The following is a 25,077-nucleotide window of genomic DNA, read 5'->3' as shown; positions in this document are numbered from 1 at the left end:
TATTTTTTCACTCACGTTCTACAGTAGTTACAGAAAAAATACAATAATATTACAAGTATTGGCACCTATTGCCTCTGAACACTAGGGAGCAATACTGTCCTAATATTGTCCTGGAGCTGTTTGAAGCCTGGCACACTGAAACTGATCGCATGTCCTGTAGTTTACAACGGACTAAACAGAACCTTGACTGCAAAGTCACATTTCCCCCATCTTCCTTCTACCTCTAAAAACGACAAAAAGGCTATTTGGTAAACAGGTGGTCGGCCCTGTTTACTGGAACTTTGCAGCAACAAGATGTGCAAAACAGATGCATCCAGATGCAATTGTGGTACAACATATGTAGAAAATTAGCATACCGCTGTGAAGAGAATACAATTTAAGGGTGAATCCTAGTTTCTGACATGAAGGCTCTTCCCCCTCTGAACTGGCAGAGTACATGTCAGACATCTGCACCACTTTACAGAAGAGGAATATAGAAGCTGTAATTTCAGAGGCTGAACAGACTTCACAGGAAATGATTGTGGTAAACCCAGGAAATGACATAGACTCTGCATCTCTATTCAAACTTCATGTATTGAGCTGAAACCATCCACATTTTTGGGTTGGTCCTGAGGTACAGCTGAAAAACTGCAAACTGTACTTGATCAAAGATGTGTTGATTGTAACCTACCATTTGGTGTTTCCTACCAGCAGACAGACTGGAGGCTGCCCAGAGAGCCTGTATCGGTCAGGACATAACTAGGGCAGAGTCGTCTGGAAGGACCAGACTGTTCCTCAACGTAAAGCAGGTATAAATGTGTCAGGGGGGATGTACTGGTGTTTCACAATCCCCCTTCCAGACACACACACAGAAACACATAGACCCTGCTTTAAGGCTTAATGTTACACTGGTGTGGGTTTTGGGGGTGAAACAGCAGCGTATTTATTAGCACATTAGCGGGCTTCCCCTCTACAGACACACACAGACCCTGAACCAGATGCTGCTGCTGTTGCAGCCCCAGGTGTCCTGGGTCTATCAGGTGTGCTACTCCTGAAACAGCTCATTCATTCCCCAGCTCTCTCCTCTTTCCCTGAGCACAGGCTCTCCCGCCACTCTCTGTTTCGGAGTCTCACGGCCTTCTGACATCCAATCAGGATAAACCAGTCAGAAGAGAGAACATGCGTGATGTCGTCTTTAGCTGTGCTGGCATGCTAAGAGTGGTGATGTAGCATGGGCCTCTCTCCTTATCCGTCCTGTCCCTCCACCTGTCCCTCCACCTGCCCCTCCCCCTGTCCCTCCACCTGTCCCTCCACCTGCCCCTCCCCTTGTCCCTCCCCCTGTCCCTCCACCTGTCCCTCCACCTGCCCCTCCCCCTGTCCCTCCCCCTGTCCCTCCACCTGTCCCTCCCCCTGTCCCTCCACCTGTCTCTCCCCCTGTCCCTCCACCTGTCCCTCCCCCTGTCCCTCCACCTGTCCCTCCCCCTGTCCCTCCACCTGTCCCTCCACCTGCCCCTCCCCTTGTCCCTCCCCCTGTCCCTCCACCTGTCCCTCCACCTGCCCCTCCCCCTGTCCCTCCCCCTGTCCCTCCACCTGTCCCTCCCCCTGTCCCTCCACCTGTCCCTCCCCCTGTCCCTCCACCTGTCCCTCCCCCGTCCCTCCACCTGTCCCCCCCCCACAGGCTCAGGGTCCTCATTAAATAGGAAGAAGAGATCATATAATGATCGAGGAGGACGATTCGGTCGGTGATTAAACTGAATACAGTAGTCATGTCCACATCCTGATTTAGACCGGTTACATACGTTGTTATCATTCATTCATTCATGTAACCAAACAAGACTTGTACCTTTGTTGGCAAGAATGCAACAACACAAACATTGTTCCATCTATCCACTGGACACACCTTTTATTCCAACCACACCTTGTTCTGAATGCAAGTTTTGAACATCAGGCTTGTCACTCCATGTCAGTGTTTGTGCCAGTGATGTGGCCTCCAGTTCCTGCTCCTTCTCTCTCCACCCAGACAAGACAGGGATGTGTTTGTGGGTGCACCTGCCGCTGCGGGGTGTGCACGTCCAAGCATTCGCTTGCTGACTTTAACAAGGTTCAGCTTGGTCAACTGCAGAGCAAACAAGCTGTCGCCAGTCTTCCAGCGCTGTTTTGACCACACTGGATAAACACACAGTCATCTGAGAGAGAACAGTCCTTGTCTGTTAAGAGCTCCCCTCCCTTAAGAAGAAGGGGACATTTAACTACCGTCATGTCCAGCAGAAGGCAAAGGTGAAAATGAAAAAAAACTCAACTCATAAGGTGCTTAATATTAAACAGGAATGTTAAGAAAATAAGTCCATGTTATCCTAAAAAGCCACAGCTACTGTGTAACTATATATTCATTTCATAATTATATAAAAGAAACACAAAAATAGAGCAAATATTTACATAACGGAAAGAACAAACGTATTTACAACGGCAAAAAAGGGAACTTTTTAAGATTAACAACAATGAGCAAAATATATATTTAGAATTATACACATGGATGTAGTAAGCAGGACCCAGCAGAGCCAGAAAGCCGATCCAGATGTCCTCCTCACGACCCAAAGCTTGTCAGAAGGGTCAGAAGGCAGCCATGTGCAGCAGCTGCTGCTTGAAGAGCCGTGCGTGGTGTGACAGGCTGCTGACCCTGTCCACCATGTCCTGGACGGCCGCCGTGTTGGGGTACAGCAGAGCTGCCGTCTTGGTGGCGCCCACCACCGTCTTCAGCAGCTCACACAGTACGTTGCTGGAGTTCATCACCCGGTTGGCCACCTGGGGCGTGGCCGCCTGCCTGGACAGCGTGTCCCCGATGAAGACCAGTTTGTGGGCGCTGAGGATGACGAACTTGCTGTGGGCCACGAAGATGCGGGGTGGCTGGCCGGCGGAGACACAGGCGAAGAAAGCGTCGACGGCGTTGAGGAGGGTGATGAAGTGCTGCTGGCACTGCTCTGAGTAGAAGGCCAAGAGCTGGTGGTCATGCCCACACAGATGGGCCCCGCCCCCAAGAGAGGAGGGGGAGGAGTCAGAGGCTGGGGGGGAGGAGTCAGAGGGCAGGGGGGAGGGGCCTGTGGACTGCTGCTGGGTGATCCACTGGGTGATGTCGTTCTCCACAGGCTTGATCACCTCCTGCTCCAGCTGCCTGAACTGGTTGATCTGGGAGAGGTGACAGAGGACGATCAGTCATGTTCCTCTCAGATTAGTGACCTAGTGACGGCCGGGAATTGAACCAGCAACCTTCTGATTACTAGCCCAATTCCCTAATTGCTCAGCCACCTGACTCCACCATCCTATCCACATCGATTGGTTAGGATTTATTAAACTGGTGAGGGAGAGAGGGATTTATCTCTCAAACACGTGAAAGGAAACTCAGGACATTTTCCTATCTGGCCTCATGTCAAGAGGAGTCTATTTAGGAACCCCTTTCCAGGGACATGATTGAAGTGGGATTATAGGAGTGAAGAGGATAATCTAGTTGTGTTGTTCCTGGGTTAGGGGTTTGTAGGCTGGCTGGCTCTGCTGGTCTGATAGTGCTCCAGCTGTCTCCCTCCTGCCCTCCTGTCACAGCATGTGACACACTAGGTAGCTCACTAGGTAAGTGTGCGTTCCATGTAGGCTCTCTCTCTCTCTCCCCCTACCTTTCCTGTCACACTTCCCTTAAAACTGTCCAATAAAGCATGACAAATACCAGAAGACATCTTTAAAGGGCTTTTGTTGCTGGTAGTCCTCACCTGGTCTGGGCCCAGCTGGCATTTGCTGCTCTGCTGGGTGATGTTCTCCTTCTCCAGGAGCGCCTTCTGCTGGCGCTCAAAGTCCTCTTTCCCCTGCAGACCCCAAACCAGCATGAGGTTGTGACACACATATGCTCCAATACCCTTTGCTGCTGTCTCTGCTTGCCAGATTAAGATAGAAAAACATCTGTTCTACATAGCAATGTTCTTTTCTGATCGGAAATGAGCATAGGGGTCAATCCCAGTGACACGACCTTCACTACTGTAGCTTTCTTAAACGCCCCCAATCCCTTGCTGTCTCCTGAGCTGAACATGGCGCTCACTAGTCAGACAGGGTAGAACAGACCAGGGAGACGGTCACATGACTGGGTCAGGGAGACGGTCACATGACTTGGTCAGGGAGAGACCGTACCTGCAGATGGACGTAATCGTAGTCCTCCATCCAGCTCTTGACACACTTTTCACTGTTGTCCATGTTGCCCTTGTCCAGGCTGGAGGAGCCCTGGAAGGCTTTGGTGTGGCAGCTGTGGTGGTTGTCTGTTGGGGGGGAGGTGAGGGGGTGGACCAGGGCCTCCCTGACCGAGCCCCTGCAGCAGGAGCCGTCCCCTGGCCGTCTGAACAGCAGCTCGCCGCTCCCTCCCACCGTGGACGCCAGCTGCTTCACGTCGTCCGGCACCGTCCGTGACACCATGACGAAGCGCTCCAGGTCGTCGCTCCGTTTGTGGTGGCGGGGGAGGTTGCAGGGGCCCTGGCTGGGCAGGGCCCAACCACAGCTCTCCAGGGTCTGGTAGGTCTTCAGCAGGATCTGCTGGGAGTCCTCCAGGCGGCCCAGCTGTCTCCTCAGCTTGGCGTGCAGGCTGGGGTCGGACAGGGCCGTGGCGTTGGCGGCAGCGCCCCGCCCGAACACCAGGAAGTCCCCCAGTGCCCCCCGTACCCGGTCCAGCGCCCCTCGTACCTCGGAGGGCCGGTCCGCCCCAGGACACGCCCTCCAGCGTGGGGAGCCAGCCAGGAGCCCCTCCACCGAGACCTCCACCTCCTGCTGCAGCCGGCCCAACCGCTGCACCGCCGTGTCCAGGTCCAGGGCCAGCCGGCCCTCGGAGGAGCCGGTGGAGGTGGAGGAAGTAGACATGCTGGAGCGCGTGCTGCCCGTGCTGGAGAAGGACAGGCGGTTCACCCCGTCCGTCACATCTCCCAGCGCGCCAGCGTCCTGAGCAGGGAGCTCATACGGCCCCCTGGCCCTGTCGGATGCCGGGGGTCTGTGCTGGGGAGGCTGGGGCCCCCGGGGGATGTCGTACAGGTCTTTATGGGGGCACGCCGCCAGGGGCTGCGACGATGGGGGCACGTCATAGATGCCTTCATTGTCATTGGTAAGGGGCGGGTGGAGTGGGGTGGGGTCAGAGCTGGGGGGGAGGTCGTAGTGGGACTGGGGGCTCGGGGTCTGGCAGGGTTTGGAGAGGGCGGGGGGGGGCACGTCGTAGATGCCCTCCTGTCTGTGTTTCAGGGGCTGGGGGAAGTCATAGCTGCCCTCCTGACTCTCTGCTGGAGCGTTTCTGCAGGGGGGGGAAGAGAACACCTGTGGACACAAACATCCAGTCAGACAGTCAGTCTGACACACGGAGGTTATGTTTAACCTCTGCACTTGAACATTGTGACTGCTGTACCAGATTGAGGAAGTCTAACTGACATTGGCTTTCTTACTATTTTTGCAAACATCCTGTATTTCTTTCCTTCCTTTTAACACAGTAGGAGAGTGAATACGTAAAGTATCAGCATAACATCAGCGTTTCCCCTAGAAACAGCTTGACTATGGCACGCATCTTTCAACCAAACAGATGAATTCAATGGTGGTCTTGAATCAGAAACATTTCGAAAGGTTTACAAAATATTTTCTAAAACAGTTCTGGAAAAAAAGCTTCAAAAAGTTGAAAAAATATTTTCTTACAAGAAGTTACAAAAGAAAGTTTCAAAAGGTTTTTAACATTAATATTCGTAAAAGTTTGGGGAAAAATGTGTGTAGGCTCCTCTGTCCAGGCCAAATCGTCGGGGATTCGCCATCAGTGAAATGTTGTGTAATATGTTCTCCCCTGTCGCAGTTTGAAACCACGAGTGCTCGTGCTACGACTTCCGTGACAAGACCGTTGTGTAATATCAGAGTAATATCTAAGGGTACGGTACCACGATCTGATGTTTTTGAGAAGTTGTGCAGTGTGTGTGAGCATGACGTGACCGGGGTGAATGGTTTGACCAGATGCTTTACGCTATGCTGCTAACAGACGTGGCCGGGGTGACCAGATGCTTTACGCTATGCTGCTAACAGACGTGGCCGGGGTGACCAGATGCTTTACGCTATGCTGCTAACAGACGTGGCCGGGGTGACCAGATGCTTTACGCTATGCTGCTAACAGACGTGGCCGGGGTGACCAAATGCTTTACGCTATGCTGCTAACAGACGTGGCCGGGGTGACCAGATGCTTTACGCTATGCTGCTAACAGACGTGGCCGCGCCATCGTCGGAGGGACACTTGGCCGACGTTCGCCCGCACCTGGGATACAGGCCACCGCCGACTCCTCAGCGCAACCACAAGCCTACCAACTACGCCAACAAAAAGATAAGAGATTCGCTACGATTGCTACTAACTATGCTAAGCTACTAAGTATGCTATGCTACTAACTATGCTAAGCTACTAGCTAAGGTGGTGGTTTGGCCCAGTCAAGAGTGCTGTCGTACCACTTGAGAGGAGGGGGGGATGTCATAAACCCCCTGAGCCCGTGGGTCCATCTGACTGGAGGGGGGAACATCGTAGACCCCCTGAGCCCGTGGGTCCATCTGACTGGAGGGGGGAACATCGTAGACCCCCTGAGCCCGTGGGTCCATCTGACTGGAGGGGGGAACATCGTAGACCCCCTGAGCCCGTGGGTCCATCTGACTGGAGGGGGGAACATCGTAGACCCCCTGAGCCCGTGGGTCCATCTGACTGGAGGGGGGAACATCGTAGACCCCCTGAGCCCGTGGGTCCATCTGACTGGAGGGGGGAACATCGTAGACCCCCTGAGCCCGTGGGTCCATCTGACTGGAGGGGGGAACATCGTAGACCCCCTGGGAGAGTCCTGACCCTGGCTGGGCCTTCCCAACATCATACACCTGGACAACAGCATAATACAGGTTAGATCACCTGTCCACATGCTAGGTTCTGCTCCACGCTAGTTACAGTTTTTGATCTATATTGCAGGAATATCAACCATTTATATGGATTTTAGTATTCCAAGTGTTCCCTTGTCTTCCTGGAAGGTTCAGGTGCAGTTTGATGGTTGTATGTGAAGCCCTCGATGACATGTCTTATTAAAAGGTTGACACACATTCATTTGATCTGATATATATGGGAGGTTGGCAGCCGCCTGGTGTGAGGGGTGGTGGGGGGGGACATACCCCCTGTGCTCTGGCGGGGGGGACGTCGTACAGGTCCTGGTGGCTGTGCTGGCCGTGGCTGTAGGCATACGACTGGCCCACTCGAGACGGGGTCACCACCTGTCCACACCACAGGAGGGAAACGTTCAGCAGGAACATTGCAGCTGAACACACAGGACAGATACAGCTAGATGGTTAGAGTATTTGGCTGCAGATGAAGAGGGTGCAGGTTCAAATCCCCACGTGTCACTTATGTTTAAAAACATCTGCTAAATAAATGTGTTACTATTATTATGCAGTGCTGCCGGGGGAGGGTGTGTGTGTGTGTGTGTGTGGCTACAGCTGCTGGGGGTGTGTGTGTGTGTGGCTACAGGGAATGCTGTGACTGTTTGGGTGCAGCTTCAACAAAAGACAGAGGAAAATAAACAGAGGAAGTTGGTTACCACTACCCCCCCCTGCTCCCCTCCCCCCCTCCCCCCTCCCTCCCTCACTTCACCAATTCCCATCAGTGTTTATCAGTCAGTCCACATCTGTGCTCTCAACACCCCTCTAAATGCCTCTCTAACCCTCCCAGTCCTCCTCACTGTGTCAGACAGGCGGAGTAATGTCTGGAATGCTCCTTCCTGAAACTGTGACTAAAGCCCCTGCCTCCATGTCTATCATGACCACATTGTATGGCTTCCTGTTTGGAGAGCGAGAGAGAGGGGGAGAGAGAGGGGGAGAGAGGGGGTCCTGTTTGGAGAGCGAGAGAGAGGGGGAGAGAAGGAGAGAGAGAGGGGGAGATCCCTACCATGTTGACATTCTAGAACCCCTCCTCCTCTCTCGTTCAATTCAGACCTCAATATCATCTGAGCCATGCCCACAACGATAATAACCACGTAACCATGACCACCACCATGTCAGAGGAAGACCTGCCTACATGAGCTGGATAAGAGCTTCTGCTAAATGACTACATGTCTCTAGAGGAGAGACTGGAGGAGGAACAAGGGCAGAGGGAGGAGAGTTAGTGAGGATGTGGAGAGGAAGCTCATCTCAGAGTTGTGTATGTTCCAACTGGGGTTCAGTGTGCTCATGGCGAGTAACCAGCTCATCCACACCTCAACCCAGTGACCTGGAGGGTGAAACCTCAGACCCTCAGTCCCCAGGCCTCCACACCTCATCCCAGCTGGGACAGACACCAGTGTAGAGACTCTAGTCTTCTGTCTCTCTCTCACACACACATGCTAGCTAAGGCTACCTCCCTTGGCACATGACAAACCAGTTACCTGTTGTGTTGTGAGGACAGCTGAGAGGACATGACTGAGCCCGTCACACACGGCCCATTCACCCCACCCCCGTTCACCCACTTGGTACTCCTAATAGCTGCTGGGGCAATATTGACCTGGCGGGGGTTAGGCTCCTACTTAGGTGATGGTCTTTGTGGATTCCATCATGGATGAGTCACTGGGAGGAGGGAGAGTGGAGGGGGCCTGGAGTGGTGTCTAGCTGACAGTAACCCTTCTGTGTGGGTTAGGGTGGCTGACTTTTTAAACTTATCTACATAAGACGTATGACTACGCATATTGTGTCTTGAAAGATTCTAGTTTGAACTAGAAGGAGTTGTCCATTCAGAGGTTATTATTGTGGGGTTGTGGTATGACAATGATGACCTCATTGCACAGGTAAACACATGCCCATGGTTCAGGTAAAGACATATTTTTAGTAGATTTGAAACGTCAATTACGTTTTTGTTTCTTCATTCTTTTTGTGTTTATATTGGAGTGTGTACTGGTAGGTGTCTAGATGGTGTAGAATGTTCCTGTGAGGTCTGTTCTCACCTTTCAGGACCAGGGCTGTGCTCCGTCACTAATGAACTGGTGACATGTGACATCATGAACACAATAACACCGGCAAGTTCTATACCTCCACTTCACCAGACCTGACGATGCATCTGTCCCCCCCTCCTCTATCTACCCCCACTCCCCCTCCTCTATCTCCCCCCACTTCCCCTCCTCTATCTACCCCCACTCCCCCTCCTCTATCTCCCCCCACTCCCCCTCCTCTATCTACCCCCACTCCCCCTCTGCTATCTACCCCCACTCCCCCTCCTCTATCGACCCCCCCTCCCCCTCCTCTATCTACCCCCACTCCCCCTCTTCTATCTACCCCCACTCCCCCTCCTCTATCTACCCCCATTCCCCCTCCTCTATCTACCCCCACTCCCCCTCCTCTATCTACCCCCACTCCCCCTCCTCTATCTACCCCCCACTCCCCCTCTTCTATCTACCACCCACTCCCCCTCCTCTATCTACCCCCACTCCCCCTCCTCTATCTACCCCCCACTCCCCCTCTTCTATCTACCCCCCACTCCCCCTCCTCTATCTACCCCCACTCCCCCTCCTCTATCTACCCCCACTCCCCCTCCTCTATCTACCCCCCACTCCCCCTCCTCTATCTACCCCCCACTCCCCCTCTTCTATCTACCCCCACTCCCCCTCCTCTATCGACCCCCACTCCCCCTCCTTTATCTACCCCCCATCTACTCCTCTCCCTGTGTGGCCTGTTGACACTGTAGAGACACTTTTCTGTCATTACCCTCTCTCACCCGGCCCCCACCCCCCCCTCGCTCTCTCACCCGGCCCCCACCCCCCTCTCCCTCTCTCACCTGGCCCCCAGCCCCCTCTCCCTCTCTCACCCGGCCCCCACCCCCCTCTCCCTCTCTCACCCGGCCCCCAGCCCCCCCTCCCTCTCTCACCCGACCCCCACCACCCTCTCCCTCTCTCACCTGGCCCCCAGCCCCCTCTCCCTCTCTCACCCGGCCCCCACCCCCCTCTCCCTCTCTCACCCGGCCCCCAGCCCCCCCTCCCTCTCTCACCCGACCCCCACCCCCCTCTCCCTCTCTCACCCGGCCCCCAGCCCCCTCTCCCTCTCTCACCCGACCCCCACCCCCCTCTCCCTCTCCCTCTCTCACCTGGCCCCCAGCCCCCTCTCCCTCTCTCACCCGGCCCCCACCCCCCTCTCCCTCTCTCACCCGACCCCCACCCCCCCCCTCCCTCTCTCACCCGGCCCCCACCCCCCTCTCCCTCTCTCACCCGACCCCCACCCCCCCCTCCCTCTCTCACCCGGCCCCCACCCCCCTCTCCCTCTCTCACCTGGCCCCCAGCCCCCCATCTCTGTCAACACAAGCCTGTTGTTTCAGGAGACACGTCTCTGAGACCCCCCCGCTCCCCTCATCCTCACCTCCATGACCAGGTCAGTCACCGTGGTTACTGAAGAGCAGCGTAGTGCAGGAGAGCAGCGTCAGCTGACAGGACTGTTCTACACAAACCTGTCCTCTCTAGACAGGATCAGCTGATGAGTCATGGTGGGAGGGTTTCAGGTGTTACGTGCTAACTGCTCCCCTCTCAATGGATCCTCCTCAGTGAGGAGAGGCAGGGCTCAGGAAGGAGGAAGCTCATTATTGTAGGTAATGAAGGAGTACATCCTCAGGCCCTTCTCAGACTGACGCAACAGGACTGCAAGGCCACACCCACCCACACACACAGACAGAGAGGGAAGGGGGCAGGGGGAGAGGGGCAGAGATGGGAGGGGGGAGGGAGAGGGCAGGGTGGAGAGGGCAGGGTGGAGAGAGAGGGTGAGAGAGGGCGGGGTGGAGAGAGAGGGTGAGAGAGCGGGGTGAAGAGAGCTCTAATAGGGATCATCTTTCGTTCCTATGATCAAAGATCCACCCTAATCCCAAAACAAACCAGATTGTAATGTGATGATCCTAATAGAGGTCATTTTGAAGATGCCTCTGTCATTTAGTTTCCAGGATGATGAACAGTGGACTCATCCCTCCTCTTACCTGCTCCAGGTAAGCAGCAGAACTCTCCCAGGAGAGGGCTGTGTGTGTGTGTTCATTAGTAGACCATGCAGAACCCTTTATAGGTGACCCAGGCTCACGGCTCACCGGCCACCTATTTGTCCACGGCGAACAATGATGAACCATGTGTGAAGGAGTGGAGTCACTGGGCAGGAATAACTCACTTATCTGCTGCTGGGGGCAAAGTACACCAGATTACAGATGTCTCACAAGTTGCAGAAGCAAGACATTCATTCCAGAGCTAACCTGATTACTTCAAAGGAAGAATTCTATCAAGGTGGACGCACCCACAACTGTACACTGTTACCACAACATTGGAGTTGTGGGGGTTTGTTTTAGTTTCCTGTTGGTGTTCGTCTCTGGCTTGGCCATCAAAGAGCCTGTCTGGTAGTGGGTGCTGGTCCTCTGTGGTGTCAGGGCCGGATGTGCCCATATAAGGCCCTTTTGTTCAGGGGCAGGATACTGGGAGGAGATACGAGGCCTCTTCGACCCTGCCCAGTCTTTGAACTGTGTGACCTCAGCGCCTGAGTCAGAAGGGGATTACCCCGGACAAGGAGGTGGAGGGACGGACTGGAGTGCAGAACAGACACACCCTTCAGAGCAGAGGCAGCATAGAGGCTGTGTGGTGACCCTCCTGATGTCTGAGAGGGCCCCGGGTCTAGAGTGGGGCCCCTTCAGAGCTCTACTGATCCTCCCACAGGGTCACGCTGGGACGAAACCTCACCCTCGAACCCACCAGGCCGGGAGGCAGAGGAGAGACCTCACCCTCGAACCCACCAGGGGGTAGAGGAGAGATGTCAAGGTCAAGTGGAGTCCTATGATCAGTAAATAACTGTCAAGCTCGGAGTCAACACCCTGGTTGTGCACAGGTGAGCATGAACATGACTACACTAATACCGTTAGACAAGCACATGGAAACATACACACATACCAGGAACACACACACACAGGAAAGTGTGGGTCTTTCACAGTGGGAGGTGAGGGGTTGGATGACAGGTTGGAACATAGGGGTTTTTGTTGAATATGAGAAGAGGTTTATTAGGTTATAATATTACTTTAAATGATTTCTGTGTCTGAGTATGAATACACTTACGTGTGTGAATATTTCACAACCTTTCTCTTTCCAGTCACATTCACACTCAGCCCACCACACCTCAACACTTTTTCATGTGAGCTAGCCAACCGTCCAGACAACCAGCCAGCCATCCAGACAACCAGCCAGCCGTCCAGACAACCAGCCATCCAGACAGCCAGCCGTCCAGACAACCAGCCAGCCGTCCAGACAACTAGCCAGCCGTCCAGACAACTAGCCAGCCGTCCAGACAACCAGCCAGCTGTCCAGACAACCATCCAGCGTGCAGACAACCAGCCATCCACACACCAGCCATCCAGACAACCAGCCGTCCAGACAACCAGCCATCCAGACAACCAGCCAGCCGTCCAGACAACCAGCCAGCCGTCCAGACAACCAGCCATCCAGACAACCAGCCATCCAGAAAACCAGCCATCCAGACAACCAGCCATCCAGACAACCAGCCAGCCATTCAGATAACCAGCCAATCACTCAATGACCAAACAACCCTAACCCAGCCTGGGCATCCAGAACCCCGATGTTCCCCTACCCTGACTCTGCCCTGATGTTCCCCTACCCTGACTCTGCCCTGGTGTTCCCCTACCCTGACTCTGCCCTGGTGTTCCCCTACCCTGACTCTGCCCTGGTGTTCCCCTACCCTGACTCTGCCCTGGACTCTCTCTCTCCCCTCCATCCCCAGCCCCTCACCTTGCTCGGGGCACCATCCACAGCCAAGACACTCCTCTGGGGCACCTGGTAGACATCCTGTCCCTGGGGCACCTGGTATATGCCCTGCTGCCCCAGGCCGGGGTGGGAGGGGGGCACCTGGTACAGCCCCTGGCCCTGGGACACCCCCCCCTGGCCCTGATAGGCCGACAGCTGGGGCGGGGAGGCGGCTGGCGTCTGTCCGTCAAACATGGGACCAATCAGCAGCTTGAGGCGGTTGCCGGGGGCGATGCCCTGGCGCCCGTGCAGTGAGCAGAGCCACCAGCCCTCCAGACCGCCGGTGTTCTGCTCGATGACCGTCAGGATGTCTCCCTTCCGGAAGGCCAGCTCCTCAGGGGACTCTGGCATGTTGTCGTACAACGCCTTCGCCATCAGGTTCTAGAGAGAGATAACACAGTCAGACCACGCACAGCTTCAGGTTCTATAAATGTATCTATATAAATCAGATTGCATGGTCTTTCAAATGATACCGTTCCGGTGCCTCAATAACTGTGCTTGAGCAAAACTTGAAGCGTTTGGGACCAGGTTCAGTTTAAAGAACTTCTTTTGAAAAAGAGCTGGATTTTCCAGAGAAAGAACAGTGTTGTACTCACTGACACAGTGAGGAAGTACTGCTAGACAGGGACAAACTGCCTCCAGGACAGATGACAGCATCTGCCCCGGCTGCCCCTCATGTTCCCTGGGTTCACTGGGAACCACTCTCCTCTCGAGCAGTCACTACAGCCAAATCACGTTACCCCCACAGCCCCAGACCAGATGTCTGTCAGATGGTTTGAACTTGATAGGATTTCCTAGCTCCCAGCTCTGGGATTATCCTCATCAGTGGGGAGGTGGTGTGGTTAGGCCCCAAACCCCAGCAGAGCTGATAGGAGCACCCTAGGGACAGCTCTATTGTGTCTGGCAGAGAGGCACTTAGTCGTAATTAGCTCAGTAAACACAGGCATCTGATGGACATATGCTGTGGAATATATGTCGCTAGTCTACTTTCAAATCTGCTCCAAAACAGCAGTACTAAAAACACATTGGTTTATATTTTTGGATGAAAGGTCTTGTAAGTGCTGCCAGCTGGTCAGGTGAGCAGCGTGCTGGCTGGTCAGGTGAGCAGCGTGTGATGGTGGATTCCCAGCGCTGCAGAAACATGACAGTGCCTTTTACGCTCAACCTCTGATTACCTGGTCTAGGAACAGCACAGAACACAACACCTTATCTGACTAACAGGAACAGGCAGGGGTGTGTTCACACTGGCCTGGTCTTCTGAAAAGCAATACCTTCTGTGTTCCTGGGTCTCTTATCCCCTACTCAACAGTCTCTCTACTACCAGTTGTACCCTGACGCTGGTGGACGTGGGAAACAGGAAGGCGGTGGGTGAAGTCTGCTGCTCAGCTGGACTCCAGAGCCCTGCTGTTTCCACCTGGCCTTCGTCCGCTTCCCTCGTGAACCAGCCTGCGTCACTAACCAGGTTATCTCTGCTCTGCTCTGCCTGGCTATTGTCTCAGAGTGGCGTCACTGCCATTAGCCACCAACACACACACATCACACATCAACCATAGCAGCTGGTTGCTTGGGTAGAGACTCGAGTCAGCTTGTCTTCAGGCACCAGCGTGGCACCAGCATTGAGGTCTGGATGCTTTACCATGTCGCAGGTTTTGATCATTGTTACCAACTTCTAACTTACATTTTGTTGACAGTTCCAGAGAGTGGCAGCCAACCAGAACATGTGATGATGAGAGGAGGAGGGGGGAGAGGAGGGGGAGGAGGAGGAGGGAGAGGAGGGAGACGAGAGGAAGGAGGAGGAGGAGGGAGAGGAGGAGGAGGAGGGAGACGAGGGGAAGGAGGAGGAGGAGGGAGAGGAGGAGGGAGACGAGGGGAAGGAGGAGGAGAAGGGAGAGGAGGTGGAGGAGGGAGACGAGGGGAAGGAGGAGGAGGAGGGAGAGGAGGAGGAGGAGGGAGACGAGGGGAAGGAGGAGGAGGGGGAGGATGAGGAGGAGGGGGAGGATGAGGAGGGAGACGAGTGGAAGGAGGAGGAGGGGGAGGATGAGGAGGGAGACGAGGGGAAGGAGGAGGAGGGGGAGGATGAGGAGGAGGGGGAGGATGAGGAGGGAGATGAGGGGGAGGATGAGGAGGGAGACGAGGGGAAGGAGGAGGAGGATGAGGAGGGAGACGAGGGGAAGGAGGAGGAGGAGGGAGAGGAGGGGGGAGAGGAGAGGGAGGGGAAGGAGGAGGAGGGGGGGGGGGGAGGAGGGGGAGGATGAGGAGGAGGGAGACGAGGGGAAAGAGGGAGACGAGGGGAAGGAGGAGGAGGGAGACGAGGGGAAGGAGGAGGAGGAGGGAGAGGAGGAGGAGGGAGACGAGGGGAAGGAGGAGGAGGAGGGAGAGGAGGAGGAGGAGGGAGACGAGGGGAAGGAGGGAGAGGAGGAGGGGAGGAGCAGGGGGGGGAGTCTGGACAGCAGCAGGCTGACTTGAGTCCTGAGTGAGGGACGTTCCCCATCACACCCTTCCTTCAGCTGCCTGATCTGTTCACACCTCAGACCACAACATGGTGTTGACTAAAACTTCCTTCCTTCTATGCAGATAGTTTTTCGTGGGGGCCCAGATAAATGACTTGCAGAACAGCAACAAAACTAAACGTGTCTACCTACGTAAATGCCATTAGCAAAATAGACTGAACACACAGATGGGAGTACTGACCTAAATCAGAAAGCCAATGAGAGGCTATTTTTGGTTCTGTTCCTTTTATACAGTACACTGACTACCGTGACTAGAGCCTCTGTGTTTCAGTAACACTGCTGAACTCCTCTAGAGAGAGAGAGTTGGGAGCAGGTGTGGCCGGTGTCCAGGCTCCACAGGGTTACGTACGTCTGGTGTAAACATCATTAGTCATTATGAGACAAACTGCTGCTGTAGATCCCATAAACACGTGTTTTACATTGTTAGTGGCCTGGCAGGCTGGCAGGCTGGCTGGCTGGATGATGGCTGACTATAAGGCCATTTCATAGAGGGGCGGGTAGAGGCCTTCATGCCCCTCTACCAGCTACTGAGGAGGCCGGGCCTGAGGAGGCAGAGCCTGAGGAGGCAGAGCCTGAGGAGGCCGAGCCTGAGGAGGCAGAGCCTGAGGAGGCCGAGCCTGAGGAGGCAGAGCCTGAGGAGGCCGAACCTGAGGAGGCCGAGCCTGAGGAGGCTCCTCCCCTCAATAACTCTGGGAGGCCCTGGCCTATCAGATGAGAGAGGCTTTCTCACGTCCCCCAGGTTCCCAGGAAAAACCTTCCTGATAGTTGCTTGGAAGGTGGCATCATCACAAAGCAATATTACGCACCCATAACATCACTAACTCTGATACGAGATGAAAAGATACTCAGACACACAAGTTGTAAACAGTTGGTAGCTGTGCCTGGACGCACGGCCCTGGACGCACGGCCCTGGACGCACGGCCCTGGACGCACGGCCCTGGACGCACGGCCCTGGACGCACGGCCCTGGACGCACGGCCCTGGACGCACGGCCCTGGACGCACGGCCCTGGACGCACGGCTCTGGACGCACGGCCCTGGACGCACGGCTCTGGACGCAGGGCCCTGGACTACACCCCAGCTGTCTACACCCCCCCCCCCCCTCCCTCCAGTCCAGCCAGGAGACAGTCATGACTCATGCTTTTGTATATCGAGCATCTTTTCATGGAGTCTCGTCTGAACACAAATAACAGCTTTCATCTGCTGGGGGAAAATGCAGGGCCGCGCTGACCAAACCAAAAGAAAAACACCCTTATGTAATGCTATCACTGAACAGCTCTGTCTCCTCCCCCCTCTCCTCTCCTCCTCCCCTCCCTCCCCTCCTCCTCCTGCCCCCCTCCCTCCCCTCCCCCTCCTCATCCTCCTCCTCCTCCTCCTGCCCCGCCTGGCTCTCTGGGTGGGTTTGGCTCTCTCCAGAGTTTACATCACCCTGACGAACGAGGCTTCGGGTAATGAGCTCACCAGCTCAGCGGTCTGAATTCCCCTGCTGCCGCAGCCAGCGTCACCACCACAGCCCCGCCGCCCTGTTCCCCGGGCAACGACAAACCAACGTGTTTCTAGAGACGGATTTAATCAGAGCTCTCCGCTCCCCAAACAGAGGGGAGGACACAGAGCTGCCCCCACCCTGCCCCCCTCAGGACTGGAGGACTGGTCCTAGCCACACCAGAACCTGCCCCCAGACCTCCAGGGAACGGGTCAACCAGCACTCTCTCGTTTGGCCTCATTTCCACAAAGGTAAATATAGAAAATAATTATAGTAATGATGATAATGAGGACCTGATGACTTTGCGGCCATCATCTCCCCTGAGTGCAGGCTGCGGGGGAGAGGAGGTGCATAGAACTGGGCCGTGAGAACAGGGGAGGTCTGAGGGGTGAGGAGGGCTTGAGAGCTGGAGGTGAGGAGGGCTTCAGAGCTGGGAGGTGAGGAGGGCTTCAGAGCTGGAAGTGAGGAGGGCTTAAGAGCTGGAGGTGAGGAGGGCTTCAGAGCTGGGAGGTGAGGAGGGCTTCAGAGCTGGAAGTGAGGAGGGCTTAAGAGCTGGAGGTGAGGAGGGCTTCAGAGCTAGGAGGTGAGGAGGGCTTCAGAGCTGGGAGGTGAGGAGGGCTTCAGAGCTGGGAGGTAATCTCATCTGCTGGGATCCCAGATCGTTGACCCCCTGATTACTGCTGTTCTCAACCAGCAGGCGTGAAACAACATAATGACACAGCAGCTGAGTTAGAGACCCGCCCTTCTCCTCTTCCCCTCTTCTCCTCCCCTCTTCTCCTCCCCACTCCTCCTCTCTTCCCCCCCCCTCAAATTCCCCCTGTTCTTTACATCACTTTGGATAAGGTTGTATGCTAACTGAGTACATTGGTGTATCACTATTATGACTCACCTCATCCATGAGCACTAGCTGACCCAATGACGACCCCGCATGGTGTGATGTCATAGCAGCAGATCATTACCGTCCTGTCATCGTGTGACCTGTTATCATGTGACCCTGGCAGGGGGTCGATGCTGAGTACAATGCAGCCTGATGACAACTACAGCTCTCGAAATCACTCAACAGCTACTGACAGCTTGTGCTGTTCACAGTCACGACAGGAAGATCTATAGTCCAGATGAGGTCGATTTAACACTAACACTTCCTGCTGAGTGAATGTGGAAGTCTTATTAACATTTTCAGATATTTGTCTTTACTAACTTCCATGTCTCCTGTGTGATTCACTTGACGACACAGGTCAGCCCCTTCTTCCCCCAGCCTGTCGCCTCAGATAGTCAGTGTGACATTGCAACATTAACTTCAACAGGATGTCACATGCCCTGGTGTGTATCCCTGGCCTGAATATCCCTGCCCTGGCCTGAATCAAAACCTTGAAACAACAGAGGGCACACACACACACACACACTTGATGCACTTAGCTGGATTGAGTTGTGGAACTACTTTGGTATGAGACAGTAACCAAACAAACAGCTTAATGGAAACAGAAGACGAAGGTAAAGACTGCGCTGCTAAACTGTTACTGCACGCTACGCTTCACTGCACGCTACGCTGCACGCTGCGCTGCACGTTACGCTGCACGCCGCACTGCACGTTACGCTGCACGTTACACTGCACGCTACACTGCACGCTGCGCGTTACACTGCACGTTACACAGCATGTTACAGGAACATTACACTGCATGTAGATAAAAGTAAATGTTAAAGATCTTAGTAAGAGAACAGTCGTATGGTTGCAGATAAAAGGTTGCAGGTTCAAATCCCCCTTTGGTCCACTGACTAAATCAAAGAGTAGTGTGATCACATGTTTAAAACCCTGTCCTCTCCTGAGAGCCTAATCCCACATAAACCAATGTCCTTTCTTAAATACCCCGTTATGAAAAGGTGGTCTGATTCTAAGAGAAGATTGTGTAATATGTCATGTCTACAAAACATTAGCACTAGTGATGAAGGCTTCACCAACCATACTTATGTAACAGTACAGTTGAGTTTAAAGCCAACTGCTCAGATGGATGCAGGGAAGAGATGCCATACCTTTGAGGATTACAGGGCCTGAGATGTTAAATACGCTTTAGCATCTCTGCAGAAGCATTAAGTTGCTTCCCATGAAAACAACCAGTGAGTTCCACACCAGCTCCTGTCTCACGCTCCACACCACCTCCTGTCTCACGCTCCACACCAGCTCCTGTCTCACGCTCCACACCAGCTCCTGTCTCACGCTCCACACCACATCCTGTCTCACGCTCCACACCAGCTCCTGTCTCACGCTCCACACCACCTCCTGTCTCACGCTCCACACCAGCTCCTGTCTCACGCTCCACACCACCTCCTGTCTCACGCTCCACACCACATCCTGTCTCACGCTTCACCCCACCTCCTGTCTCACGCTCCACACCACCTCCTGTCTCACGCTCCACACCACCTCCTGTCTCACGCTCCACACCACCTCCTGTCTCACGCTCCACACCACCTCCTGTCTCACGCTCCACACCACCTCCTGTCTCACGCTCCACACCACCTCCTGTCTCACGCTCCACACCACCTCCTGTCTCACGCTCCACACCACCTCCTGTCTCACCCTCCACACCAGCTCCTGTCTCACGCTCCACACCAGCTCCTGTCTCACGCTCCACACCAGCTCCTGTCTCACGCTCCACACCACCTCCTGTCTCACGCTCCACACCACCTCCTGTCTCACGCTCCACACCACCTCCTGTCTCACGCTCCACACCACCTCCTGCAGCAAGTGTACAATGTGGCCTGTTCCTTCCCAGTGAGTGTTTTGAGATGGTAATGGCCAGCCCACATTGTGTATGTGTGGGGGGGGTCTCTGTCCATTCATGACTGTGGACGGTTTCCTCTCTTCCAGTCCAGCATGCTGAGCGAGGAGGATGAGGAGAGGGGAGAAGAGAAGAGAGAGTGCTGATGGAGAGTCTGCTCCATGAAGAACACACCAACAGCAACACACAGGGTCACCTCACTGGCAACACGGCTATGTTGAGCTATTTAGCAAATAAATGATATGTATTACAGATTGATGAGATACAGTTGACAGCCAGACAACACAAGCAGCATTGAAACTGAGATCCAAGAATGCATGGAAAAACAAGTGTGTTTACGGGTGAAGTGACTGTAGGAGCACTGTCCACAGACAAACATGTGTCAGGTTGTAGAGAAAAGACCAGAACAGATGGCTAGATGTTGCTAATATACACTCCATAAATCAAGTTACTCTCCAGCAGAAAATAAATGCCTTTTCTACACATTGGCAACTTAGTCTCACATATGCATGCAGATCCACACACAAACTCAGGAAACAAAAGGTATTGGAATCCCTATGTGCACTTGGCAGACTAAACCACTCAAAAACAACAAGGGGAGAGGGGGGGGGGGAGGGGTGGAGGGGTGCACCTTGAAACAATCACGTGCATCTTCTAAATAACCTCCTCAGCATCTTCTGGAATGTTTTTCTCCTGGTGATCTCCTTGACCCCGACCCCCTTCCTCAACACCCCCCGCCCTGTTACCCTGCCTTCACCTCCTGAACTTCCTCCTTCTTTCTCTTTCAGTATCAGAGACCCCCCCCCCCCCTTCCTCCTCAATCACTCCCTTTCAGAACAATGTCTGCTTCTTCGCTCTCCTCCACTTCACTGTTTGGACCGCTGCCTGGAACCTGAGCTCATAAAAGAGAGAGAGAAACCCACACCCAACATCTCTGGTTCAGCTAATCACTCCTCACTGTGGCATAGAGCTATTTCTGCCACAGTTACGTAAGCCCCAAAAGTACGAGTGAAAGGGAGAAGGAGTTTAGTTTATGGGGATGCAGGCTCTGTGTGTCACTAATGTTTGTGGAGAGAGAGACAGAGACAGAGAGAGACAGACCTGCTCTTTCTATCTCTCTCACTCCCTTTCCTCCTTATCTCTCTCTCTTAGCGTGATAGATCTTTGGCTGTAGACATGGTAAGCGATCCGTCCATACACAATCTCGTCTGAGGGATTACATGCATTAGGTGACCTATGAAAGACAAGCCTTCCATTCACACCTGCACACCTGCTGGAAAAACATCTGTGACGTCAGTACTCTGTTTCTGGACAGACGGGGGAATCTCTGCTCTGGGATTGGTGGCACTGCCAACACTTGGACCTTGTGACCTGTCATGTGACCCGTCAGCACGTAAACTGCATTCCTGCAGCGATATCCTGCTCAACACAACGCTATAAATAATTCACCCCCTGCTAGGAGGAAGAGTGAAACGATGTTAATGGAAGACGTCCAACCTTTATAAATATTCAACCGAGTTAAACGACGCTGGAATGGGAGGGTGTGGCTGAAGGCACCAGAAAACAGGGAAACAGAAGAACGCTTAACCAGGAGGACAGCTCAGGTCTCTTCTGAGGACAGCTTCCTCTCTTCTTTAATTGTGTGACGTAGCAAGGGCAGGAGAGGCCGGCTGCTACCGTAGCCAGTCTCTCCATCTCTCTCTCTGGGCTGTGACAGAGAGGGGAGCCCTGAGAGGGTCTGTGAGGGTGGGACTGGCAGTCCTGATCCCAGCCCTGAAGCTGTTTACCAGACAGCAACTCTTGACTGCTCTGGAACCAGCCTGCTTTGTTAAAGCGCTTTCACTGCTTTCTAAATGTAGCAGTGAGCCAGGTTAGTGCAGACCAACTGTGTCTGATACAGGCAGGCAGACCACACAGACCAGCTGTGTCTGAGACAGGCAGGTAGACTACACAGACCAGATGTGACTGTGAGACAAGCAGGTAGACTACACAGACCAGCTGTGTCTGAGACAGGGAGGTAGACTACAAAGACCAGGTGTGTCTGAGACAGGCAGGTAGACTACACAGACCAGCTGTGTCTGAGACAGGCAGGTAGACTACACAGACCAGCTGTGTCTGATACAGGCAGGTAGACTACACAGACCAGCTGTGTCTGTGAGACAAGCAGGCAGACTACACAGACTAGCTGTGTCTGAGACAGGCAGGTAGACTACACAGACCAGCTGTGTCTGATACAGGCAGGTAGACTACACAGACCAGCTGTGTATGTGAGACAGGCAGGTAGACTACACAGACCAGCTGTGTCTGAGACAGGCAGGTACACTACACAGACCAGCTGTGTCTGTGAGACAGGCAGGTAGACTACACAGACTAGCTGTGTCTGAGACAGGCAGGTAGACTACACAGACCAGCTGTGTCTGAGACAGGCAGGTAGACTACACAGACCAGCTGTGTCTGAGACAGGCAGGTAGACTACACAGACCAGCTGTGTCTGAGACAGGCAGGTAGACTACACAGACCAGCTGTGTCCCAGCCTTAAAGGGATCTGATCTGGATGAAAGAGGGATATTCACACAACTCAGTCCTCTGCTTACAGCATGGACATCAGACTAACAGCCCTCAACACTCCTGAATCGCCACAACACTTCATCCAGCTCAGAGGGAACATCCCTGCCGTCCTAGTAAGGTATGATGACACACACCTTATTCCCAGGAAGAACATGTATCCAATAAAGAAAGAGATAAGGGAGGGAGAGAGCTCAGGGTAGGAGGAGAGGAGTCTAAACACCATGACTTCAACGTAACGACTCCTGCCAACTGGCCCACGTCCCCCAGATATAGTGAAGCAGACAAAAGCATTCCATTCAGAAGAACAAGTGTGTACACACTAACCAAAGAAGGTTGGGATTTTCTCAGCTTTTCAGAGAAGATTTAACGAGTGAAATATAGAACAACAGGTTCCTTTCAGGCCCCTGACGATCTTGTCATTAGAACAGAACATGAATCCTACAGTTCAGGGCTCAAATCCAGGACACAGTACCCCCCCCCCCCTCCCCCCTTTTCCCATCTAACAATATGACGTCTATTGGATTTAGAAATATCTATTACCATTACAATAATTAAATGAAGGTTGATACTTATAGTGAACTGAGAAAGTTTCCATTGAATGTCACAGTGACTCGCCTCTGGTTTCACTGATTTCACAGCACCAACAATAAGTTTTCTCCACTCGCTGAATGTGTCGTTTGTTTGTCAGAGGACGTAAAAAACATTATGTTACCCAAACTAAACAGGCGTCTCTGGGTGAGCAGCAAGAGTTGCAAACAGAGAACGTGCCAGTGTCTAAAACCCGGCGAATTGCCATATATTACCCACGAAGTTACAATAGCTCACAGTCAATAGGTCATTATCTATATTAATAAATACATAATTTTATAAACGACTAAACCAAACCCGAGACCTATAATAGTGTTGACTGGAGGTAAATCTCACTTGAGCACTATTTAGCGCTCCTGTTGACTCACATAAGAGTGTCAGATCTCAGAATTGTATTTGAACGTAAAACGAATTTGTTGTAGTGTTAGGCTGGTCTAAAAGGTGCCATCCGCAAATACACTTTCAATAAGGCAGCTATGGTCTCGTTTAGTCCACATCTTTATGCATATAAAGTTTCAAAATAAAGGCAAAATGTGCTTAATAGTGTAAAACGATTGAAGACCTTTACAGCTTTTACAGTTTGACATTTTGAAGCAGAAATTAAGAAAACCTTATGAGAGGAAATAATTTATGTTCCAGTTTTACGCAGCTGTGACCAAACTGTGTAAGAATAGGGTTGCTGCGATGTCACTGCAGGCAAAATGATCCTTACTTTGTACTTCATTTTGAGCGCCTGTACTTCTCTTCACCGAGTCCAGGAAATTCTGAAATATCCGCTTATCGCATCAAGAAGAATAGGCCTACATGTGAAAACGGTAACGATTCGTTTTCTATACACTCACACAGCCATTTGTAATCATAAAAAAAATATATATAAAACAAGTAGAAAGAGAATGTTTGGGTAACACCGTCCACTTTCTGTCACCGTGATTTTGAATCCCGTCTGTGTCCGCAGTAAGAGACGGAGCTACTACGTGACAGCAAGTTAGCTCATTTACATAGCGGCATTCTTATTGGTCCAAGTAGCGACGTTCTAGCGGGAGGCTGGAGGGACGTCATGAATATACAGATTCTGTAGCCTGGGGATATTCATTTTCATAATGCTTTTTTTCTTCCAGATTAAAGGGAGAAGCAGATTTAACTGTGTTCAAAGAGGTCATTTGACTAAACGTTATTAAAGTAGTATTTCATCACAGTAGTAGGCTATTATTGCATTACATTTTCATGTATGCATTTAGCAGATGCTTTTATCCAAGGCGATTTCCAAAAGAGAGCTTCACAAAAGTGCATAGGTCATTGATCATAACAACGAGATAGCCCCAAACATTGCGGGTAGCCAAAATAGAAGCATACACTGTGAAAACTAAATAAGTCCCAAAGAGAAGAACCGTAAGAGCATGTAGTTGAACAAGTTACAATTTCACCCGTTACTACATTACAATAGTATTTTAAAATTGTAGTTTGTTTGATTAATTTGGTGCCAAAACGCAAAATAAATTATGGAAATACCGAGACCGCTGACCTCAAGATCTTCTTAATCATGACCGGCACCGTTAAACGGCTGATAGACCTTCAAGGACTTTATTTAGCCAGGGTTATTTTCATCATACATACCAATCATTTTTAAAATTGTAGATCGATTCTGTTTTTGGAAAACAAAACCAATAATACGTGCCAGTAATAATAATAACTAGGGGACTGTGTCAACACAATGACAGAAACAACCTCGTTATGCTACAAGCTGAATTTAAGAGTCTTAAAACTTTTGCAAGCAGGATGTGAAGTCATAGACCTCGTGACTAACCGTCCACAGTTTCTTCAGAATCGGTGTCCCACTCAAACACTGCTGGGAAGAAGGCCTGTACATTACGTAACAATCATTCATCTAAGTTGTAGTATTTCCATGTTGTTTTCTTACAAAATAATATGAAGGTGAACAAAGGAAAAAAATACTTTTCATTGAGAGGAGAATTCAAGGAAGATTAATTAGTGTTCAAGCTAACTAGAGGTGAAGGTCGTTTTCTCTCGTAGCTTTACGATCTTGTTCTGTCTCAGTGTGTTGGTGAAACACAATATGTTACAACAACAAAAAGCCCCACCCTTCTTCTGTGGATTATAAAGAGATGGTGACTGTATAAAATAACGCACTGGTAGCTTCTGAACTGACAGTACCAGTCTGCGAGAAATTAACAACAACAAAGTGGTCGGAGTTACTTACTAGATTCGTAAGGGCAGTGCAGTCAGTTTGTAGGTTGGCGAACACAGGCAGTAAGAAGCGCTGTGAGAGGCGACACCCTAACATACCAGCGCGAGGAGGCCTGTTGGCGGGAAGGCCTTCCTCTTTGACACTGTGACACAGTGGCTCGTGAACATGCGG

At 52.5% G+C, this 25,077-nt stretch overlaps 1 protein-coding gene across 2 annotated transcripts; it reads right to left on the bottom strand.

Moving 5' to 3' along the window:
* Positions 1 to 1,684: 1,684 nt before the first annotated feature.
* Positions 1,685 to 23,676, bottom strand: nedd9 (neural precursor cell expressed, developmentally down-regulated 9). Of its 2 annotated transcripts, XM_047019271.1 has the most exons (8): positions 23,413 to 23,676; positions 12,765 to 13,160; positions 7,165 to 7,263; positions 6,805 to 6,879; positions 6,466 to 6,756; positions 4,150 to 5,310; positions 3,738 to 3,830; positions 1,685 to 3,162 (listed from the first exon to the last, which is right to left on the bottom strand). In XM_047019271.1, exons 1-8 carry the CDS (start codon positions 23,422 to 23,424, stop codon positions 2,590 to 2,592), a joined length of 2,700 nt encoding a protein of 899 aa, XP_046875227.1. In that variant the 5' UTR covers positions 23,425 to 23,676; the 3' UTR covers positions 1,685 to 2,589. The 2 variants fall into 2 exon arrangements, with proteins under 2 accessions (XP_046875227.1, XP_046875225.1); XM_047019269.1 differs by having other exon boundaries at positions 1,687 to 3,162; positions 6,466 to 6,879; positions 23,413 to 23,675.
* Positions 23,677 to 25,077: the final 1,401 nt, after the last annotated feature.

This window comes from Hypomesus transpacificus, chromosome 4 (assembly GCF_021917145.1).
Source record: "Hypomesus transpacificus isolate Combined female chromosome 4, fHypTra1, whole genome shotgun sequence".
NCBI lineage: Eukaryota > Metazoa > Chordata > Actinopteri > Osmeriformes > Osmeridae > Hypomesus > Hypomesus transpacificus.
This window is presented reverse-complemented; position numbering and strand designations above follow the sequence as displayed.